This window comes from Agelaius phoeniceus, chromosome 3 (assembly GCF_051311805.1).
Source record: "Agelaius phoeniceus isolate bAgePho1 chromosome 3, bAgePho1.hap1, whole genome shotgun sequence".
NCBI lineage: Eukaryota > Metazoa > Chordata > Aves > Passeriformes > Icteridae > Agelaius > Agelaius phoeniceus.
Genome location: NC_135267.1, coordinates 26,167,189 through 26,188,309, shown reverse-complemented (window position 1 = coordinate 26,188,309; position 21,121 = coordinate 26,167,189). Strand labels below are relative to the sequence as shown.

Here is a 21,121-nt window from a genome sequence, read left to right as displayed (position 1 = left end):
GCCTGAGGTAGCTCAGCTTTGGGAGGAGAGGATCATGGCAATGCACAGGGACTGCAGCTTTCCCACTGTACATGTGACTCATAGACCACAGCACAGAAAACAAACACACAGGAAACAGGTAGGTGTGCTATGGCCACAAACTGCAGCCACTCTGTCCATCAGAGTTAACGTCCATCAGAGTTAACTGCCCCCCACTACCTCTCAAAGAGAGTTAATCCATCCCTGTACACACAAGACCAAATGTTTTCGCTGTTAAATACTGATGGAGTTGAAACAAAGTCAAAAATTGTTACACAATTCTCCACACATTTAATTACTTCTCTTAGCTCCCAGTTTAAAAATGGTTAATAACATTTTTCATATTTGCAAATGTAAGTGAAAAATGAAATCTAGAGTGTGTTAAAATTTTCAAAGTAATGAAAAAACTCTTATCTTTCCTGATGTTAAAACGGCCCTTTAGTTGTGCCACTAGTTATTTACATCCTATGCTGCTAGAAATAGTTTAATTTTGCTATTGATTCAAACAGAACCACAGTTAGGTCCTAGCTCTTTTATTCCCTTGGAGGAAGAAAGTACTTTGCAGCTCTTCAAGTTCTTTGTTTTTAATACAGTAAGCCTTTGAAGTATTACATCTGCTTGCTTACAGACAGTATGTATTTCTGGGTTAAACAGAAGATGACTACTCAACTCAAACAATTCAATATACAATTTTCTCTTTTTAAAATTTATATTTAAATATTGATGGGCATTTTCTTCTCACATAATTTATGTAAAAGCCTCTAGTTTGTTTCATATACTATTTTGCAGATAGACAGCAAATTTATTATATATTTGCAATCCACAGGAATCTTAAATAGATTACATGTTAGACATCAACAATTACTATTAAATACTTTGTTGTGGATTTAGTGGTACTGAGGAGCTATTAAGACAGAAAACCAGCAGCTTACTGTGTCTAATTGAAAACCTCTTTACCCTCAAAGCTTTTATGTTATCATTTTTTAAAAATCAGAAATATTATATATTGCATAATAATAAAAACACTTCTGTTAAGTGTTGACATTTTCCATAATACCCTGGGAAATTACATTAAAAATAGTAATTATTTTTGTTCTTGATTAGTATAAATTATGCAAATACAAACAAGCCTTAAGGGTGTTCATTAATAATTATTTGCTTAAGATATTAATTTCAAAAGATACGTTCAAACCCACAGTGTATCTAGTCACAGTGGGAATATACAAAGCAACAACACAGTAGCTGTAACTACTATAGCACACAATGATTTTTTAGTCTTTTTTTAAATTTAATTTGTAGTATCACAAATATAAATAACAGAGTGTATCTGCACTCACCATGTATACATCTGTGTTTACTGCTGACAAAAAGGTTTATGGGTATAGTGACTTTGCAGGTTTGTTGAAACTGATATCAGTTTTCTGGGAAAAAATAAGCAGATAAGTGAAAAAGGAGAAAAATATATTTTTCTACAGGACTACTCAAAATAATCATATTTCTAATGTACAATACTATGAACTTTGCTAATTTTGTACAGATAACTCATGGATTTCTTCAAATCAATGTAACACATGTGCAGAACTTCACAGGGTCATTTTGAACTTGTGCAGTCATCACTGTGAAATTAAACAACTATGTTTTTGTATTTTTAAAATTCAAGGGAAAAAAGGCATCCAGTATATCCAGAAACCTGTAAACAAGAACTGACAATTGCAAATAGTGGAGGTCAAACTGTGTTACTGAACAAGCTAGTCCAATCCATTTTGGTTTCCACTAATGGTTAAGATGATTTTGAGGTGAAGTCATACATTGCCCAGTGACGTCTGGCAGACTTAGGTAATGTGTTCTAGTTGTTTCTAGCCCAAGAGGGCTTGATCTGTAGCTACCTCAGCCTGTTTGTTGTTGCCTAGACTTAAGCTGTTCGTTTTTAAAGCACATTTTAGAGAAACTGAGCTGCAGTTTGTTGGGTTGCTTTACTAACATCCAGTTAGTAGCAAGGTGGTCAGGGCCAGTTCCTGTAATTTAAAGCCCATCTCCTACATGCTCAGGCACAATGTTCATGTACCAATGTCTGTGTACACTGTACAATGTTTAATATATGTTCTATATGACATGTATGTGAGTCCCTGCTCCTTACCAGTGCTGCCTACTGTACCACATACCAAGGATATTTGTTAGGAGTGTGTGCCATGCCAGCATTGCACCCATGTGGACATGTGCCTTTCCAGAAATCTTCCTGTGGATAAATTGAATGTCATTACTTGAAATCAGGAGCACTAGTGTTTTGGACTTTTTTAAAATCATCCTCTCAGTGTGTGGGTAATTCACAATGAACAGGCACATGGCAGAGACCTGAGAATGCTGTGCAAGGAACTTAAAGACAACTCTGGGTGTGAAATACTCTTCAATTCACATACCCACAGAGAACAAGAGAAGCAAATTTAACTGCAGCCTGAAAAAACCCACTATGTACCTATCTGGGGACTGACTGCTTTCCTAAGCTGCTGGAGAAGCAGAAAGCAGGTGGACATGAGCACCTCTTTGTTGAAAGCCCTATTGCCCAGGATTCACCATCAGCAAAAAACCCAGGCCATTCTTGTTGTGTTCCCTCCCCTCTCAGCCATACTCACCTCTATGATATTACTTCAAGACCTGCACTCCTTTGCATTATGTGATTGAACAAGCTGTTGTGATTAGTAGTCTCAGTACATCCAGCAGCTAGGTAGAGCAACAGGCTATTAAAAATACATGTTAAACTGCAGGAGACCATAGGGAATCTGGAAAGCTCTGTGGGTTTAAGTGTCAACAGATGGCACGGCATGACCTACTTTGGAATAAATAAATTAAAGAAGAAAAGGTAAAGTTGCTCTGTCAAGAAGTGTCTGTGCTGGTACTGGGAAGCTGCAGAGCTGCAGAGCTCAGGGAACCAGCAGTGGGGTGTCTGGAGGCTGCCAGCTGACTTTGCAGCCAAGGCATCATTAGTATGTGTTGGCTGTTCAGTAGCCTACTCAATATGTGCTGGTAATATTAATCTGGGTTTCCTAGCAGCAGGTGCCTCTATCATAAGATTTTCTAGCCTGATTACTTTGCAGATTGGCAGAAAGTCCAAGGTTTGAGTGACTCAAAATAGCAAAATTAAATTTCCAGCCCTAGCAATGTCTCTTCTGGAGTCAGGCTGGGCACTAATTCTATGGTATCACCTTTTACTTTTAAAGGATGCTTACCAAAAAATACTTCATTCTCCAAAGAAAAGAATACAGCCCAGTACTTTCAATAAGCACCACACACATAAAAGCAATTGTCAGATTTTTCAAGTCTCCTCTTATATTTACTTTTAGGTATACACCATCTATTATTACTACTGCTAATTTCAATGGGAACATGAATTGTGTTATTTCTATAGCATCAAGTGTCCTCACTCTCCTCATCAGCTATTTTATAAATTTCACCTATCTTCAGTATTGTATCCAGCCTTTTCCAGAATGTCCCTTTAAAAAGGTGCATATAAATCCTTCTAAAAGTGTAAAGAAAAAAAACCAAAAACAATGAAACAAACTGGAGAACACTGTCTGTTGTGAGACACAATGTGCAGATAGGTCAGATGCTTGTGGAGTAACATGGATGTGAAGCTCACAGTTCCAGCATGTATTCACTTGATTTTATGGACAGTTAATGCAAAACTGCTATTTGCTACCTGGCTAAGAGAATGAGCTATCTTAAGCCCACTGAGCACCCTGGTTGTAGAACAATATAACCAATTAATTATGTAGTATGGATAATTTAAGTTTTTTTAATCTGTTCAAATTTTTACAATTTAAATGCATGTAAACATTCAGTTCAGTTATGAATACTGTGTGTGTTCTTGGCATCCTGCTTGTAACATAAGGATATGCTTTCCCACCAATCTGGGACAAATCCTCTCAAGGGACACTAGACTAAATAACCATTTGATTTTAGATGACAGTTGAAGAATGAAAACATTTTACACAAGACCCATTGTGATTTTTTTCATCTGCTTATTCTTTTAATCCTGTTCATTCTTAAACATTTTAAATCTTTCAGCCCTTTTAACTCAATATACAGGTAACAGGGACAGATTGATTTTAAAGCTTTCCCAACCTGTTAGCATTATGGAGATATATTTATACTCTCTGACAGGGAGAATCCTGTATGACAGGGAAAGGCTGAAGGCATTCAGCCATCCAACCCTCTGCCAGGCTCCATTTCAGATGATCAGAATTGGCCCTGAGTAACCTGGCCTGACCTGGCAGTCACCCCTGCTGTGAGCAGGAGGCAGGACGGGAAGACTCCTGAGGTCCCTTCCAGCCTGCATTATGTTATGGTCAGGTATTGGGAGCTACTGGTTGCATTAGACTTTAATATGGTGAGTCTTAGCAAAGCAATTTTTCTGGAGTGCCAGAGGAACTTTCCAAAACTCCAAATGTGCAGATAGACCTGCAGCTCTCCCCGTGGTGTAGGTATTCAGCTTACATGAGAAACATCTCAGATACCCCACCTTGGAGCCACACATCTGCCTTGAAAGAGAAGAAGAAACTGTTATAACTCATTGATATCCTCAAAATATACATCTCACTTCCTACAGCAGCTGTGACATCTCTTGCTGCTCCTTCACTTAATACAAGCCATGAGTCATGGCCACTGGAGGTCCCAGGGAGGCACATGGCACTGCAACCACCTCATGCCGTGCACAGACCTTCCCATCAAGCAGGCACAAATCCTTGCTGCCCTCCCATGGCAGCAGATCTGATGTCACCTCTTTGGCTGGGGAGGGTTAGAGACCATCAAATCGATGGCCTGCAGTACACAACATGTTTCTTCCTGCCTCAAAAGGATGCACAACCAGCCCTTTGGATGAGTACCTCATTGAGGTGATTATGTAGGAATAACACACCCTTCTCACAAGGCAGGTCTCACCCTAGTCCATGGGGTGACCACCATCCATCATGTTTGCTTCCTTAATACCCTTAGTGGGGTACACATTACATAAGGGGAATGAAAATTATGAAGGTATATATAGAGTTTGTGGGGAAATTACTAGTAACTTCATGGCTAGTGTGCAAACATGGACCTTTGTTCAGTACCTGCTCAATTTTGTTCTGAATTGTCACATCACTAAGTCTACTCACTAATAGAAAAAAATAACCATGACTGTAAGTGTCTGTAGAGTCAGGCCTTAGACCCACGGTGACATTTTCTGTGACTGATTTCATTTGTTGTGCATGTTTGTATTTACTTTTTCTCAGAAATATCTCTCCCAGCACTTTGAATGTCCTCTCCTTAGTAATACAGATGTGCTGCTGTCTGGACAGGAGACCCACACAGTTAAAAAGCTAAAGAATGAGAACTGTCCAGACATGTGGTAAATGTTCCAGCGTGAGGTGAACTTTATCCTATTATTATGAAGGACTAAATCTTTAATGAAGCTTTATTTAGCTTCCTGGTCAGGATGTCCCTAAATTTTCATCTGTTACATCTCTCATTTGCTTTTATCTCCTCCAGATTCTGTGCTTAGACAGGAATACTCAGTTTACATGTAGAATATAGAAAAGTTCTTACGAAATTACTTTGAACAAAGGCCTAGATTCACAAAAACCTGCCAGCACCATTTTCTTTTGAGGAGATGGTACAGATAATGCTGTCTTTTAAATGTTTTCTATTTATTCTGCTGATGATATCATCCAATTCACAGCAATATTTTTTATTCTTCAAATGACTAATTTGGTAGCACAAATCCAGAGCTGTCAGAAATCTGAATGCAAAGAAACTATTCTTAAAAATGAAAAACAGTGTTGTGAGGTATCTAGATATAAGACAAGCAATATATATGAACACTGTTCACAGAATTGACAAGACAGATCAAGGATGCACGACTGAGATGTAATTTCTGCCATAAAAAATACTTTAGTTTTCCTGAAGAAGTGCTGGACTAATCATCTGTTGGGCTTGCCTGTCAGAGTATAGGTGACACTGTGACACTTCCACAGCTGAGATTTGAGAACTGAGATGACAGTCTCAGTCCCACTCCAGATCATTTCCAAGATGCTGTGTATTAACGGGGTAATCAAGGACAAAGTCACAGTCTGAGTCATTACAGGAAAGGCCAAAGAATGTGGAAAGATCAGTGTCAAGCTCCCAGGAAAGGGCCTCAGGTTCAGGAACTGGTGTTTCCATTGTCAAGAGAAAATCTGTCCTGGTACAGTGACACTCCAGGACCTCCATTAAATCAGAGTGACTGTTCCCGTGAGGAAGCAGAGTAGAAGGAGAACTTCAGTTTCTGATGTTCTGCACCTAGATGCTGTTCAAGTGCCTGTGACATTAAAGTGATGTCATGAGCGCCTCCAGAACAGAGCTGAGGCTAAACTGTCAAGTCTTGCAAAACCTAATAAAAAAAATTAATAGCTAACTGAACAAAAGGCCAGGCTGAGGGAGTATGAAATAGGATCCATACTCTGAAGTGCAATTAGCTCATTTGGGTCAGGTGAACAGTTGGATTGGTTTCATGGGGTTTTATTAAAAGGCTTAGGTTAATTACAGTGAAAAGTGATGCACAGGTAAATTAGACAAGTAATCATCTGGTATCTCATCTAGAAATTCTATTTTAAAAGTCAAAATTAAATATATTCAGTTAAAAGTATTAGGGACATTTTGATAATGTAGTATTTTTTGTTTTATCCTGTGTAGAGGAGGATTTTCAGTTGTGATAATGTATGGCTTTTAGGCTTTTAACTAAAATGTTAAACATTTTAACTGGTGTTAGTCCTAAAGTATGAGCACAATCCAAGCATACAATTTGCTTTGTTCTAAATTCAGAGTGAGATGGTATATCATAAATAAATTGTTTTCAACAATTAGGATGCTTTTAATAAAAAAAAAAACAAAAACAAAACTTTAAAAGCCCTGCTTCTTTTTTCTTAAATATTTTTGCCAATTGAGTAATAGCTCTCATTAGCCATGAAATTGCCTGTACATTCATGTAGCAGTGAATCTTTAATTTGTCACTTAATGGGCATCTAGTCTGCAAAATGTACTGCTGAAAAATACTGCTAAAGTTAAAATCCATCAGGCCTGAAAAGTACTGTAACTTATTTACATTTATAAATACCATAATCAATCAAGAAAATTACAAATATTTTTTTAAAGGGAAGTTTGAAAGAGAAATGGAAAAGCATTGTATTTTACACTACTGTCTAAAAGCTTACAGATTTCTTTGGAAATATATGGCTTGATACCTATCTCTTCTATGTTCTGACTAGCTTAGTACTGACAATATGCACCAGCCTAGATAAACTAGTGAAGTTCTGAAAAACAGAGTTATTTATAATCTCCTCCAAACCTGTAAAAATAGTTCCCAGAAATATACATTCCCCTTTTTGTTTGCTGACTGTTAAGTTGAAGCCAGGGTTAGACACATGTATCTAACTTTCAGGCCCTTGATTTATGACATACTCTTCACTGTTTATTATGTGATAAAAGCACAGGATAGAGAGCAACAACGCACAGTTTTATTTATTGAAATTTCCTCTAAAGTTCATAAGTTTGCAGAAGGAAATGTGATTTTTCTAATTTTTTAAAACCCCAGGGATGCAGTCATTAAGATGTCATGAGCTTGTGTTTCACAAAAGACACTATTTCTAGTGTATTTTGTACATGGTGCCAAGAGTGCACTGGATATTTTCTTTTAGAAATTAAGGTTTCCTGCCTAATCCACTTGTTCTAATCTCCAGCTCCCTTTTTGGTAAAACATGAGCTGAAGAAAAACAAAAATATTAACTTTTTTGTTGGTTTTCTTCTATTCCTTTTTGGTTGCTATTCTTTCATTGTTCTGACACACCAGTGCAACAATAATTCAAAAATATTTTTGTCTAATAAATTAATGCCTGCTATTGTCTACAAATAAATACATTACAGTGAGTCACAAATACAGATTGAGCTGCTGCTGGCGGTGTTTTCCATCTGCAGAGCCTTTCCCCAAACTGCCTGACGACATCACATTGATTATTCTGATTCACTGTGATCTCACAAAGCCTCTGCCTAATGCAGATATTAGTAGCAGCAAATATTAGCCATGGAGATCAACTCGATGAAGCAGCAGAGTAAAGCAGATAGAGAATTTTTACGAGTGGTTGAGTCTGCCTGTGATGAAAAATAAATACAGGGAAGGATTGATTTAATCTGTTTACGTAACTGACTTTAAATTAACTTGCAATTAGGCTCTCACCAAGAATTACTCAGTGATTATACCCTCCAGCTGCCCAACACCAGCATGGTTTCTGGGCAAGGCTGTAATGAAGAGGGATGGGCTACTGCTCCCCAAATGGGTCCTTTCGGGGCTACCCCTGCGGAATGCCAAAGCAAGCCACTAGAGGGAACTCGGCCTATGCCCTACGAGGCCTTGACACTGGGTTTTCCCTACTACTCACTTCCTCGGGCCCCTCAGCAGAGCATACATGAAGCTGTGTGCATGTGCTTTAAGGACACCTGTGGCAGTGACTCCATCTGCTGAAGCAAACGTACCAGTGCTCTTTTGCATCCCATATGCACATAGCACATTTCATCTTTTCTCTCAGTAGTAATGTGGTTTTTTAACCTTCTGTCGATTTTTTTCTTTCCTTGTCACCTCTGTGTCCACCTGGTGTCACTGCTCCCTGGAAGTGGACCAAAAAGTTACTGAATGTGTCCATGGTTACTTTGTGTGTAAAATACATTCCCTTACATTTCTGGCACGGAAGTTAAGGAAGGGTGGAGGTGTGCTAGAGGTCCTTAAAAAGCGATGTCAGGGAGGCTGGATGCAGCTGAGGAAGACAATATGGAGAAAGGTTTCTGTGTCAGCAGAGCTCCTTCCTCTGGTCATCAGGTATCAGCTTCCCACTCCTTCACCTTCTTCAGTATCTCACTGAAGCCCAGAGGCAAAGCACGTCCTTCCCAGTCCCAAGAGCGCTGCCCACATCCCCATCTCAGCAGTGTTAAAAGTGAGCAAAGCCTTTCCTAAGAAAATTGTGACTAAGATGGCATTTGGATCAAGGCTGCAAGACTTGATCAAGATTACTTTTACCCTTCCCCCACATCTTCACACTGTTTTCCCACAGTATTTGAAAAGTAGGGCATGTATGTGTTAAAAATCATAAACATACAACAGTTTGGAAGACTGGAAATAATCAGTTGTAACAGCAATACAGGTTAAGTCTGCAGTGTTGCCACAGGGGAGAGGATAAAACCAGGCTGTGTTGCCTGCATAGAGGTTTCTGTTTCATTTCAAGGCTATTTAGGGGTGTGGGCTGCCCTCTCACTGAGTTCTGCTTCTGGGGCTGTGAAGGGAAAACCAGAAAACCTGGGTTTTTTTTGAAGGCTGCCTTCTTTAAACACTCTGAAATACACTGCTACAGCCATCAAAGCTGGCATGTTTCAGAACATTACTGAGGCTGGTGCCTATGTGATCCAGATGGGGGGTCATCAGAACTGGGGGTCCTAACCTAACCCCTCCTTTTATCCCAACACTTCCTAAAGACAGAAATTTCAATGAGTATGTTGTTTGCTCATTTTTGTGTACCAGGTATGGCTCTCCAGAGCTTCAGCATGTATTCCCAACAACACTGTAGTCAGAGAAATAAAAGAAATTAAAAATTCATAAGTGAAAAATAAAGAGGGAAAATGAAAAGTATTGAAAATAGGAGTTGAGTTGAACTAACAGTGCACAGGCACAGTCAGTTGATCAGAGTTATCTCTGTGGACAAAGTAATGACACCTGTGTTACCAGTTTCTCTTTATTAAAATTAACTTACATGCAGCAAGAAGTCACATGGCTGCTGTTGAATTCAGTCTCAATGGTTATAAATTAGAAAGACTACCCTTGACCAAAATGAGACAAAACACAAAGGAGCAATGTAAACTCCTACCTTGATTTGCCTATGACACAAACAGGTCAGAAATGTTTGGCCAACCATGGAACTACCACTGAACACTCCAACAGACACCATCCTACAGCAGAAGGCTAAGGAGTTTTGGACCTGGACATGTGACAGTCTCTCAGACAGCAGACCCAGCCTAGAAAATTAGATTAAAAGCCTTGGTTCATAAGTGTCAGAGCTGCAGACTGCATTTGCATCTTCCTGTATGCTCTCCTGCCAGTGACCAGACCATATCAGACCTCTCAGACTTTCTGATCTCTGAGGAAAGTCTTCTTAAACTCTAATTGCTTGGGGTTTTGAGTTGTGTTTGACAGATAATTCTGTGGTATCTGTGTGGACCAGTACACCAGTTGTTTCTAGTCCTCCAGGATATCAAGTAAGGTATATTATGGTTAACAAGGCTTGACAGGTCAATTCATACCAGGTTGACAGGAGAAATCTCAAGAGAATCATTGCCTCTTGTAAAAATCTAACTGTCCTCTAGGAAAAAGTACATTCTGTCTTGGAGGAATTGTACCCAGAACACAGCAGAATAAATGTGGCACACTCAGTTTGATTTTTCAGGTGAAAAAACCAACGTGTGTGAACATTTGCCCAAAAGTGAGGTAAACTGAGAACAATTAAATGCATTTAGGAAGAAATACAAGAAAAAAGACACAGCTGCAGTGAAAAGTAAAGCAAACAGTCAGGGAAAGTGATGGGAAGGCTTGAGGTGTTAAGAAGGATTGGCTGGTAGTAGACAAAAAGTGATCAGTCACAAATTACACATTCTGTCCTCCTGGAGGAAGATGTTCTCTCTTGGGAAAGACTGGGCTTCTCTCTTTCTTCCAGGATCTAACAAAAGGCTAAAGATAAAGCAAATGTAAACTCAAGGAACTAAAAGAACTCTGAGGGTACTGCACATGTCCATGGCCCTCTCAGACAGCTGCTGGCTGCAGCATGTTTGTGCAGCAGTGGAGAGCAGCAGCTAATGAACAGAAACTGCTGATTTATCATCAGCCACCCCACTGCTGGTCATGGGGAGAGGACAATGGTGTGTATAGACTATGTATTGTATCAAAGGGTCCCAAAAAAGGGTGGAAAAAAATGTAATATTAATCTTTATTGTGCCAATTACTAAAACTATCGTGTAATAAAACTGTATACCACACAAAACCTAGGTGCATCCTGATTTATGTCACCAGTCCTAACAAACTACAAACATTTCTAAGCAGAACCTTGTATTAACTGCATTTTACATACTATACAGTGAGGTAAGGAAGACTTGCAGATCACACACAAAACAAAACATATATACTGGCAAAGGCAAAACCTGGCTGGACTTCCAGACACTATGGTTCACTTTCTGGGTGAATGAACAGCCTACTGAGGAACCTCAGTCCAGCTAGTTCCCTTCTAGCATGCCTGTATTCCCAGCTATAAAACATACAGTAGGCTTCTAACATACAGTAATGTACATACTTTATCAGGCAACTTCTAAAAAACCATGAAAACCTGAGAGCAGTAAACACTTGTGCAGCATTTTGTGACACTTGAAGCAGCACTAACCATTAAGAATGCTGCCCCAAGGTGCAATTTCTAGTAATGGACAGTAGGTACTGAGCAGTCAGATAAAAAGTCACTTACAGTATCTGCCATCTCACATGGTCATTCTTCAGATGGTCCCAGTCAAGGAGTAGAAGCAAACTGATCATCTAACCATTAAAATTCCTTAAATTTGCAGTAACATCAACTACCTCAGGAGATAATTTTTTCTTGCAGTATCTTTCCTTCCAGCATTAAATAATGGTGACATCTACGCTGCTACTCTCATCTCTTAGTTGACCTTGTTTTCCAGGGTGTTTTTTTCTCTCTGTCTCACCATTTTTTCCCTTTTCATTCCTAGTACATGGGAGAAGGGGCACAAAAAAAAAAATCATCCCTTTTTTATTACTTGCATATAAAGAATGTCTAAAATTTGGACAAGGTCCATCAGTTTACAGCTTCATTAATTCTTACAATGACTTATTGCTATTCTAAATAACATGATAACATACAATTTGTGAATATCCTGATGCTAGGAATGAAACTTACAAAAGCTTCATGCTACATACACACAGAAGCAAATTACAGATCTCAAATTACATATCATTTTAAGTAAGGGCACACCTTATTCTTTGTTTTGCAGCTGTGTCACTAGGCAGTGAAGGACACAAGAATCAGGTGATAAGAGAAACTAGAGGAAAGCCTGACTCTTTATTAAGCCCTTTATTAAATGTAGCTCTAGGTCTTGTTTCAGGAAATGAAAAACAAAGTAAATTTTATTTTGATGGCCATTGCCATCACCACTTATGAGGACATTGGCAAATTAAAGGGTTCAAAGGCCTACTTGATGAAAGCACACTGCTTCATTAAAGGAGCAAATGGCATCTTTAATACAAACAGCAATCTCCTCAAAACCTTTTGCTTTATGACCTTAAGAACGGCATAATGGCCATGATCATTACACCACTTCTTGGAATGCATACAGCCACTTACTGAACTACAACAAAAGAGTCAGCAAAGTCTGACTGTATAAATACGAGAAAAGTCCTGGATCCCCAAACACTTCCTCTTCCAGGTATAATTTAGGGAAATCACACCAGTTTACTCACCACTGGCAACCTACACTGTAAGTGCACGTAACCAGCCTAGTTCTCAAACTGAAGACAAGGGTTTATGGACCACTCAGACTGAGTGGTGCATCTGCCACACACTTGTAGTAATGTCATTAGGCTAATGTTAAATAAAAGTACCAATGCAGCATTCCAAGTGAGTCAGGGCTTTGCGAAATCCAAATCTGTTTTCTGGGAGTTGAACAAATGAGATTTTATTACCCCGTGGGAAAAAAAGTTAGAGAGGAATGCTGACTTCAACACAGGGCAAGACTCTGCTAGGACATGTTGGCTGTGCAAATTAATTCCTCAGGAAACTTCAAATTCAGCTGAATTGTTGACCTTCCTGCCTTAGTTCTGATAACATTCTACTACACTTTCAGAGCAATCCAGAGTTCACAGCCTCAAAATTGCTGATAACATTCTATTGCTCAACTTCAGCACTTAGTCCTTTTATTGGATAATGTATTTCTCCTTAATTGATGGATATGCCCTTCATCTATCTTTTCTAGTGAAACAGCAACTAAATATTTATTTCTCATTATCAAAAATATTTAACACTGTAGTTCCTGTTCAACAAAGTAGCATCAGTTTTTCACAGTAGATGTTTACATTTTACAAGTTTACCTCTTACTTACATCATAGCCTCTTTTAGGTAAGGACCAGCCTACTCCTAACAGAAAACCATCTTAGAAATTTCAGCAGAAAATAAAATCCCCTTAAAAAGTTCAGTCAAGCACATAATATGAAAAAGAATATTTAAAGAACACACTGTAAAATCAAAATTCAAAGAGCACAAGAAGTTGTAGAAGAAAATAAGGAATTTGTTTAACTGCATAATGGAAGAGTCAAGACTTTCCTTCCAGAACCTGAAGGGAACCCACAAGAAAGATGGAGAGAAGACTTTTTACAAGAGCATAGAGGGACAGGACAAAGGGGAATGTCTTCAAACTGAGACAGAATATGTTTAGATTAGATATTAGGCTGAAGTTCCTCGCTATAAAGGTTGTGAGGCACTGGAACAGATTATCCAGAGAAAGCTGGGGATGCCCCATCCCTGGAGGTGCTCCAGGCCAGGCTGGATGGGGCCTTGAGCAGCCTGGTCTAGAGGAGTGTCCATGGTAAGGGGCTCTAGAGGAGCCCATGGTAAGGGGGCTGGACTTACATGATCTTTAAGGCTCCTTCCAACCCAAGCCATTCTATGATTCTATGACTCTATGTAGAAAATAAAGGTAAACTTATTTCCAAAATTACAATGAAACATCATCTATAATCTTCAGGCTTTATATAATCTATACAGCTTTGCACTGGATTTCAAAACTGTCTAAATAAGGAAAAAATCCTCAAGTGTGACAGTTATCAAATGTTTTATAATGCAAAAGCTTAAAAAATAATCTGAAAATAATTAAAATACGATTTAAGATTACATGCCTTGGATAAAATATTTATCAGATGGAATTAAATTAAATTGACAGTCTCAGTCTCATATGCAGATTGCTTAAGAATTCAGCAGAATTCAGCAAAATCCCTGAAGAGATCCTGGTGTAATAGAGCTCAAATGCACATAGGATTTCTAGCTCCTGTTGCATTAGGAGGCAGAAACATTTCAGCCTTAGAGCACCAAGCAAGCCATTATAAATGAAGCTGTCTAATGGGCTGAGCCTTAGCCACGCATGAGAACCCAACAACAGATACCTCTGTCCTCCATGAGAGCAACATTTCAGGATCATCAACACATTAACTGTTTAAAAGTAAGGTGGTAGTTAATTCTCAGTAGATTCCCCTGCAGTTCTGCGCAGCATTGCACTAGACTTTCAAACAGAAAGGATTTCCATTATCTGAGGAGCTAATGTTCAGTTTCCTTAATGACCTCAGAAGATTTAATAAGGTATTTATTTAATTCCTGTACAGCAAACACATGACTAGCTGATAACACATCCACTGATTTTGGTCATTTTCTTCCTTAAAGGGTGGTCACTCCTTAAGTGTCACTCCATAATTTTATACTACACTGCAAACAAGCCCTCCAAATATGACACTAATGCTTTGCTGGCTCTGAACTCAAAATTTAAGAGTACGTTCATGTAATACAATGGCTCCTCTTCAGGAAACTGGGATAAGGAATCTGTCAAAGTGAAGGAAATCTTGAGAGTGAAAATCCCTATAAGATGATATTGTAAAAACTTAAAGGAAAAAAAGCAGGAAAGTGACAAGTAAGGTGCAGAACATGGCCCTAAATGATGACTACGTTTTTATTTTCAGCTGGTCACGTTGAAGTGTATGTTGCCCTTAGGCCCAATATACAAACCTGTCCATTGTGCAGGACAGGGCTCAGCCCTAAGATCTCAGGAAGACAGAAATATGAAGTGCTCCAACACTTCTGCGGGATCATTGACACAGACGTGTGCTAAATAAGCTTTGGTTTTTTTGCTACTATTTAGAAACACCAGATTGTTATCTTATCCTTTAGGGTCCAACAAGTTATGGGAAGTTTAATGTTCCCAACACTTCAGAAGTCTCAACCACCAGCTCTCAAAGAATTGACTGAGGAGCTGAGAACTATTTGCAATTAACATTTAATGAATTCTTTAACCCTAAGGGATGTATTGGCACATCAGGGCAGGAACAAAGAGGTATGCGACTTAGATAAATTTTATCCAGGATCAGAGCTAACATTCACTCTGTAAGCTCCGAAAGGTAGGGAAGAGGCTGTTGGCAATGAGATAATAATCAGGGGGACAGAGGACATATCCTTCTAAACAATGCCAACCCACTGACTGATGGAAACGCCCTTTCTTCAAGCTAGTTAGCAAGATTCACGGCGACCAGACCAAATTAACCATTGCCTAAAGCTATGGGTGAGACATTTTCTTTCGCACTTGGGTGACACGCAGGCAAAAACAAAAAAGAGAAAAGCACAACAGCAGATCAATACAGCATTTACCAAATATAGCAAACTCGGACTTACGGTCTCCTTGAGTCATCCTTGGCGAGATTCCAGTGGCATCTTCCTTTGCCCTAATACTGTTTATTTAAAAAATAAACAGAAAACCAGGATAGGTTTTGTTCATTTTTAGAATAGAAGATGGGGGACACTAAATTAGAGAGTATTTAGATTAGGCAGGAAACTGGGTTGTTGAAGCCACACACTGACCTCGAGTACACCAATACCAGTCTCTTGAAAGACCGTGAACCTCTAATTCTTTGGAGTAAACCAAAAATTTTGTATCAACCCTTAATTTAGAGCATCGATAGCTAAATAGCCTAATTTTTCAATTACATAACCAATATCTACAGGCAAGCCAAAAACCCCTTAATTTTTGAGCTTTTGACCAGGCTCATGTCAGGGCTGTACTAATGAATCCTGCCAACTGCCCCGTGTGGAATGCAGTGATGCTCTGGACCAAAGCTGCAGCATGAACACACCTAATGCAGCTCAGTCTGTGTCTCTGAGGATGCTGCTCACACTAGGGAGCCACCTCAGCCCGATACAAGCAGCCCTTTTCTTCCTACATGCTGCTCCTCTCCTAGGACACCAGAGTACAGACAGTGTATCTTTTCTGGTGGATCCAAAAATTTAAAAACGCTTTTCTAGCTAATGTAAATTTCACAAACTTCCTAGTATTAATCTTATTTAAACACTAGATTAGGAAAATAACTGCAAATCTGTTGCAGTTATGTTACTCAACATGCCTGTCAGACTAATCTACAGTCCAATTCCTTAAGAATTTTAAGTTAGGGGGATGTATTTTCCAGCATAGCTAAGAGCAGGAGACAATCTGGTGAAAACCACTAAATTCTACTTGCTCCATTCATTTTCTGTCACTGCTTACTTTCAGTGTTAACTCGTTTAATAGCCACATACTATGAAAAATTTTAAGGAGCATTACTGCATGAATTTCAATGTCTAAGTGCCCCACTTGCTTGAACTCTGTTTTAAACAAAGCAATCCTAGAACGATTTGTCACAAAGGTGGCTTTTTTTTTTAAACATAAGGAATTCTTGGTGCATAACTGATCTCCTAATTTTCCCTGAGATAGTTAAAAGATGAAGTATTTCTACCAATGCACTAGAAGGCTATCAAGTGATTTAAATTCACATACTTGAATTAACAGACACACACTCAAAGAAAAACAGAGACATGTATAAGGGGAGGCCAAATTGTTTTATTTAATTTTTTTAGTGACCAATTTAATTTTTGGCAGAAAGCTCTGCTCTTTCCTTTTTTTTTTTTTTTGGTTTTTGTTTTTAAACTTTTTTAAAGAAATCAGCAGTGCTCAAATTGGTGGGTTGGAATTTTAGTCAAACTCCAGTTAATTTTAAAAACGAACAGATGAACAGGAATTCCAGATAGTTTCCAGAGCAGAGGGCAAAACTTCACATTTGTATGAAAATTCCATGTTTATACTTGATTGGGAGACAGAATGTAAAACTATTGTCAGTAGTGCACGAATAGAACATTCACATTTGATCTGGAACCTTAATCAGAAAGCTGTACTCTCCTTCCAAAATTTTCATTGCCTTGTGCAAAGCAAGTCAAGTCTTCATGTGTCAACACACACGCAAAATTGTCCATATTTTATATACAAGACATCTACCAATCAGGCAGTGCAAAATACATCCTTTCATAACAAAACTAAAATGTACCTCTCAAAGTATGAACAAGAATATACACATAATACAAGATGTACACTATTTACACAACCATAAAAAATATAATACAAGGATTTTTTTTTTATGTGATTGTAAGACTTGACAGTCTTTTGCAATTTTTGTTGCAACAAGGCATGTTTAAGTTTCCTGGATGGAGTTTTCTTTGCCAATTACTCAAGAGATCTTGGAAACTACGCTTGAACTTTTAGGAGAGTTTTCAAATGGACTGCCATCAACTCCCTGTTTTGGTCAGACAGTTCAGCTGTACCACCCACCCAGTGGCTGGGAGGCTTTGGAAGGACACTGGGAGATGGTGGGTCACTGAACTTTGCCCCAGCGTAATTTTCTTTTTGGCTCACTTCATTTAGGGCGATAGGTTTCTTGGACTTGGCATTTCTGAAGTTTTCTGTGTTTTTAAGTGGCTTTTTCTCCTGCTTCTGAACTATTTCTGGCGACACAGAATCCTGCCAAAAGTTCTCTATCTTTTTCGCCGAGGCGATCTTCGTCACTGGCGCGTTACACTTACTCTTCTGCCTGTTAATCTTTGGTTGTTCACACAGGTGTAAGCTGTGAACGGGCTGGCCGTAGGGAACGGCCGCCTTCTCTGTCTTTCCCATCTTGTTTTTTAAGAACTGCGGAGACAAAGAACAATCAATCACCTAGGACCCCTCTCCTCCGCGCTCCCTCACCGCCTCGGACACTTACTGAAGCGCGGGGGGGCCACCTCGGCAGGGGGAGGGGTACCGAGAAGCCTTCTCCCCACTATTTCTCGCTTATCCCGCAGCTCATCCCACCGCTCGGCCGACACCGGGGGCCTGAGGGCGCGGAGCCCCGCCGGCCGCCATGGGGCGCTGCGCGCCGCGCACGTCCCGCCTTCAGCGAGCGCGGGGCGGGGCTGGCGCGCGGCCAGCAGCAGGGCTAAATCCGGCTTGTTGCTGGGGCGCAGCGCCGCGCTCCCATTGGTGGGCGCCGGGCAGCCAATCACCGCCCGCGGTTCTCCCTCAGCCCCGCCCCGCCCGAGCGTAACGGAAACTCTGCCGCCCCCCCGCCCGCTCCCCCCCTCACCGCTCTGAGGGGGCGCCCCGCTCGCTGTTCCCCCCCCCACCCCGAGGGAAAGGGAAAACCATCGGCCGGCTCGCCGGGCACCGGGAGCGGGCTGAAGTGAGGAGAAGTAGCGCAGCCTTGTCTTTACCTCCTTCCTGAGGGGTTTGCCAGGCGCGGGTCTCGAGGGGGCAGGCGCAGGGGGCTCCTCCGGGGGGGCGTCCGTCACCAAGTCGGTTCCCAGCGGCGTCCGTCTCCCTAGCCCGGCGCGGTGCTGCTGGTACTGCTGGTAGCGGCTGGGCAGGAGCCCCGCGGGGCCGGGCCGGATCTTTCCCTTCCTCCGCCGCACCCTCTTCAGCGCGGGGCGGGCGCTGCCCCCCGGGCCCGCCAGGCAGCAGCTGGGCTGGTTCTCGCAGTTGCTGTCCCCGCGCCGGAGGCGCTGGAGCAGGGCGGAGGGCGGCAGCCGCCGCGGGTCTTCGGTGCCCGCCGAGATCCGAGCCAGGAAGGGCGGCGGCGCCGTGGTGGTAACCATGGTAGGACGTGGGTACCCAGAGTTGTGCCGGGGAGAAGGGTCAAGCCCAAGCAGGGACGAGCGGGTCGGATTGCTGGGGAGGGTCTGCCCGGGCTTTGTGACGGGGTGAGGAAGTGGTGGCGCAACCGGAGCCGCCGCTAGGAGAACATGGCGGGGGAGTGAGGCGAGCCACCAGCAGCTCCCCGGTGTTGTTACCCGGGTGCGTCCCGCCCACTTCCGCCCCCGCGCCAACCGCCGTGCGCGGACGGCGCCAGCGTCTCGCCTCTCTGCCCCGCCCCGCCAATCGCGGGAGAGCAGCAGCCTCTCTGCCCCGGCTCCAGCCAATCGAAAGCGACACAAACACTCGGGGCCGCTCCTCCCTTAGGGGCCGCCCAATCCGGGCCGGCACGCCCCCCCGGTCTCCGAGTCACGGGCTTGCAGTGCGCGGCAGGCGGGCGGTGCTCCACCGGCCAATCGGGATCCGCACGAACAGCCGAGGCCACGCCTCCCCGGGCGCCTCAGCCAATCGCGGGAGACGTAAACAGGCGTCGGCGCGCCCCCGGTGGGCGGTGGCAGCGGGTGGGCACGCGTCGCTCGCCATGGAGGAGCCGGGCCCGGCCGCGGCGCCGCCGGAGGGGCGGGGGCGGGACGAGCGGAGCCTGGAGGCGCTCAGCCTGGCTGGCGGCGGAGGGGCGGCGGTGGCGGGGCGGCAGCTATCGGAGGGGCGGCGGGCGACGCTGGCGAGCGCCCTGGAACTGGAGGGGACGGTGCTGCGCGAAGGGCGCCTCACCCAGTTCGTAGCCAACAACCTGGAGCGGCGGATCCGGCTGAGCGGCGCCCCGCGGGGCGAGCCTCCGGCGGGGGGCGGCGGGTCCTCCATCCCCGCCATCGACCCCGGGGCGCTGCAGGACGTGGTAGCCCTGGCCGGGCAGGTGGCGGCGCAGGTGGACGAGCTGCTGCGGAACGTGCACTGCGGGCTGCAGGCGCTGACGGCGCTCAGCGTCGGCTGCATCCAGACCTACCGCGACGGCGTGGAGAGCCTGGGCGAGGCGGCCGACCTCAGCATCCGCGCCATGTACGCGCTGGTGGCGCGCTGCGAGGAGCTGGACCGCGCCATGCAGCCCGTGCCCGCCCTGGCCAAGCGCATCCGTGACATGAAGGGCACGCTGGAGCGGCTCGAGGGGCTCTGCAAGTAGCTGCTCCCGCCGCCGCTCCTCCCGTGCCGGCGGCGGGGGCCTGGGGCTGCTGCTCTCTCGCTCCGGCGGCCCCACCGCTCACGGCGTCCGCAGCTCCCACCTGCACATCCTCGCTCGCTCTCCCCGTGCGTGACTTGCCGGCAGCAGTGGCCAGATCGCCTGGGTTGATCTGGACGAAGAGAAGTTTTTGCGGCGGACGAAGGAAAAAGTCCTGGTTGAAAACCGCGGGGTACATGGCAGATGGTGCTTTTTAGCTTCAGCTCCATTAAAGAATTTGGATTCCACATGCCTTACGCTTTCTATTTATTGAGGGCTAAGAGAAACTAACGAGTATTAATTAAAAGTAGATTTTTTTTTTTAAATCAAATACAAAATTCTTGTGAGTACCTGCTTGATGCTTACAGGCATCTGTGCTTATTTGTAGTTGATTTGGAGCCTGAAGAGTAATTCTCACCTATGTTTTTATAGCAAATAAACTCACTGAACACCACTCTTTCTTACAGGACACAGTTTTAAGATAAGAGTAAGTTTACATATAGCAAAGACACTTGTTTGCTGAGAAGAATATAAAGTCCATGGAAGATAATTGAGATTCAGATAAGAACGCATCATGAGCAAAGTTCTAAATAAAAGCTTTCAGATGAAATGTGCTTTGCCTCTATTAATCTTCACAGTTTTCATGGTATAAAAGTTTAAATGGCATCACTGAGAAATGATCCTGTTATTTTGTCGTTTGCTTTTTTGTTTTCTATTTTGTTGGGTTTTTTTTTTCTTTCCAGTTGGGAAAATATCTAATTACATGAGGAATAGAAGTACATGATGACATTATGTGGGTGTATGACTGACATAAAATGACTGCTTTTGAATAATTTATTTGTATAACTTGAAGCTTTTGTGTACGAATCACAATGTGCAGAAGTGATTTTTCTATATCAGGGAGTGTTTCCTCTGAGACCTGAAAGCAGCTGAATTCTCTACTCGCTAATGTTCCTATGCAGAAAGCCTCTTAGGTGATGCTCTTAGCAATCTGTTTAGGTCACAAATGTCCCTGTAACAAGATTTCAGCAGAAAAAGGATCAATAATCTTACCTAAGTGTAATAGTGCTTTTGGTGACCAGCGGCTTGTAAAAACATTGGACTGAA

General features: G+C 42.5%; 3 protein-coding genes across 4 annotated transcripts in view; 1 reads left to right on the top strand and 2 right to left on the bottom strand.

The window, feature by feature from the left end:
- PM20D2 (peptidase M20 domain containing 2) overlaps window positions 1-15,919 on the bottom strand; it is a 40,981-nt gene extending 25,062 nt beyond the window's left edge. For both annotated transcript variants that reach the window (XR_008533951.2, XM_054629460.2), the window contains exon 1: window positions 15,546-15,919. The gene's annotated coding sequence lies outside the window, so the exon portion shown is untranslated. The remainder of the gene's footprint in view (window positions 1-15,545) is intronic.
- Window positions 15,920-16,723: 804 nt separating this feature from the next.
- On the bottom strand, window positions 16,724-18,914 carry PNRC1 (proline rich nuclear receptor coactivator 1). The gene is made up of 2 exons (XM_054629462.2): window positions 18,423-18,914; window positions 16,724-17,862 (listed from the first exon to the last, which is right to left on the bottom strand). Exons 1-2 carry the CDS (start codon window positions 18,801-18,803, stop codon window positions 17,422-17,424), a joined length of 822 nt encoding a protein of 273 aa, XP_054485437.1. The 5' UTR covers window positions 18,804-18,914; the 3' UTR covers window positions 16,724-17,421.
- Window positions 18,910-20,624, top strand: BORCS6 (BLOC-1 related complex subunit 6). The gene has a single exon (XM_054629675.2). It carries the CDS (start codon window positions 19,382-19,384, stop codon window positions 19,976-19,978), a length of 597 nt encoding a protein of 198 aa, XP_054485650.2. The 5' UTR covers window positions 18,910-19,381; the 3' UTR covers window positions 19,979-20,624.
- Window positions 20,625-21,121: the final 497 nt, after the last annotated feature.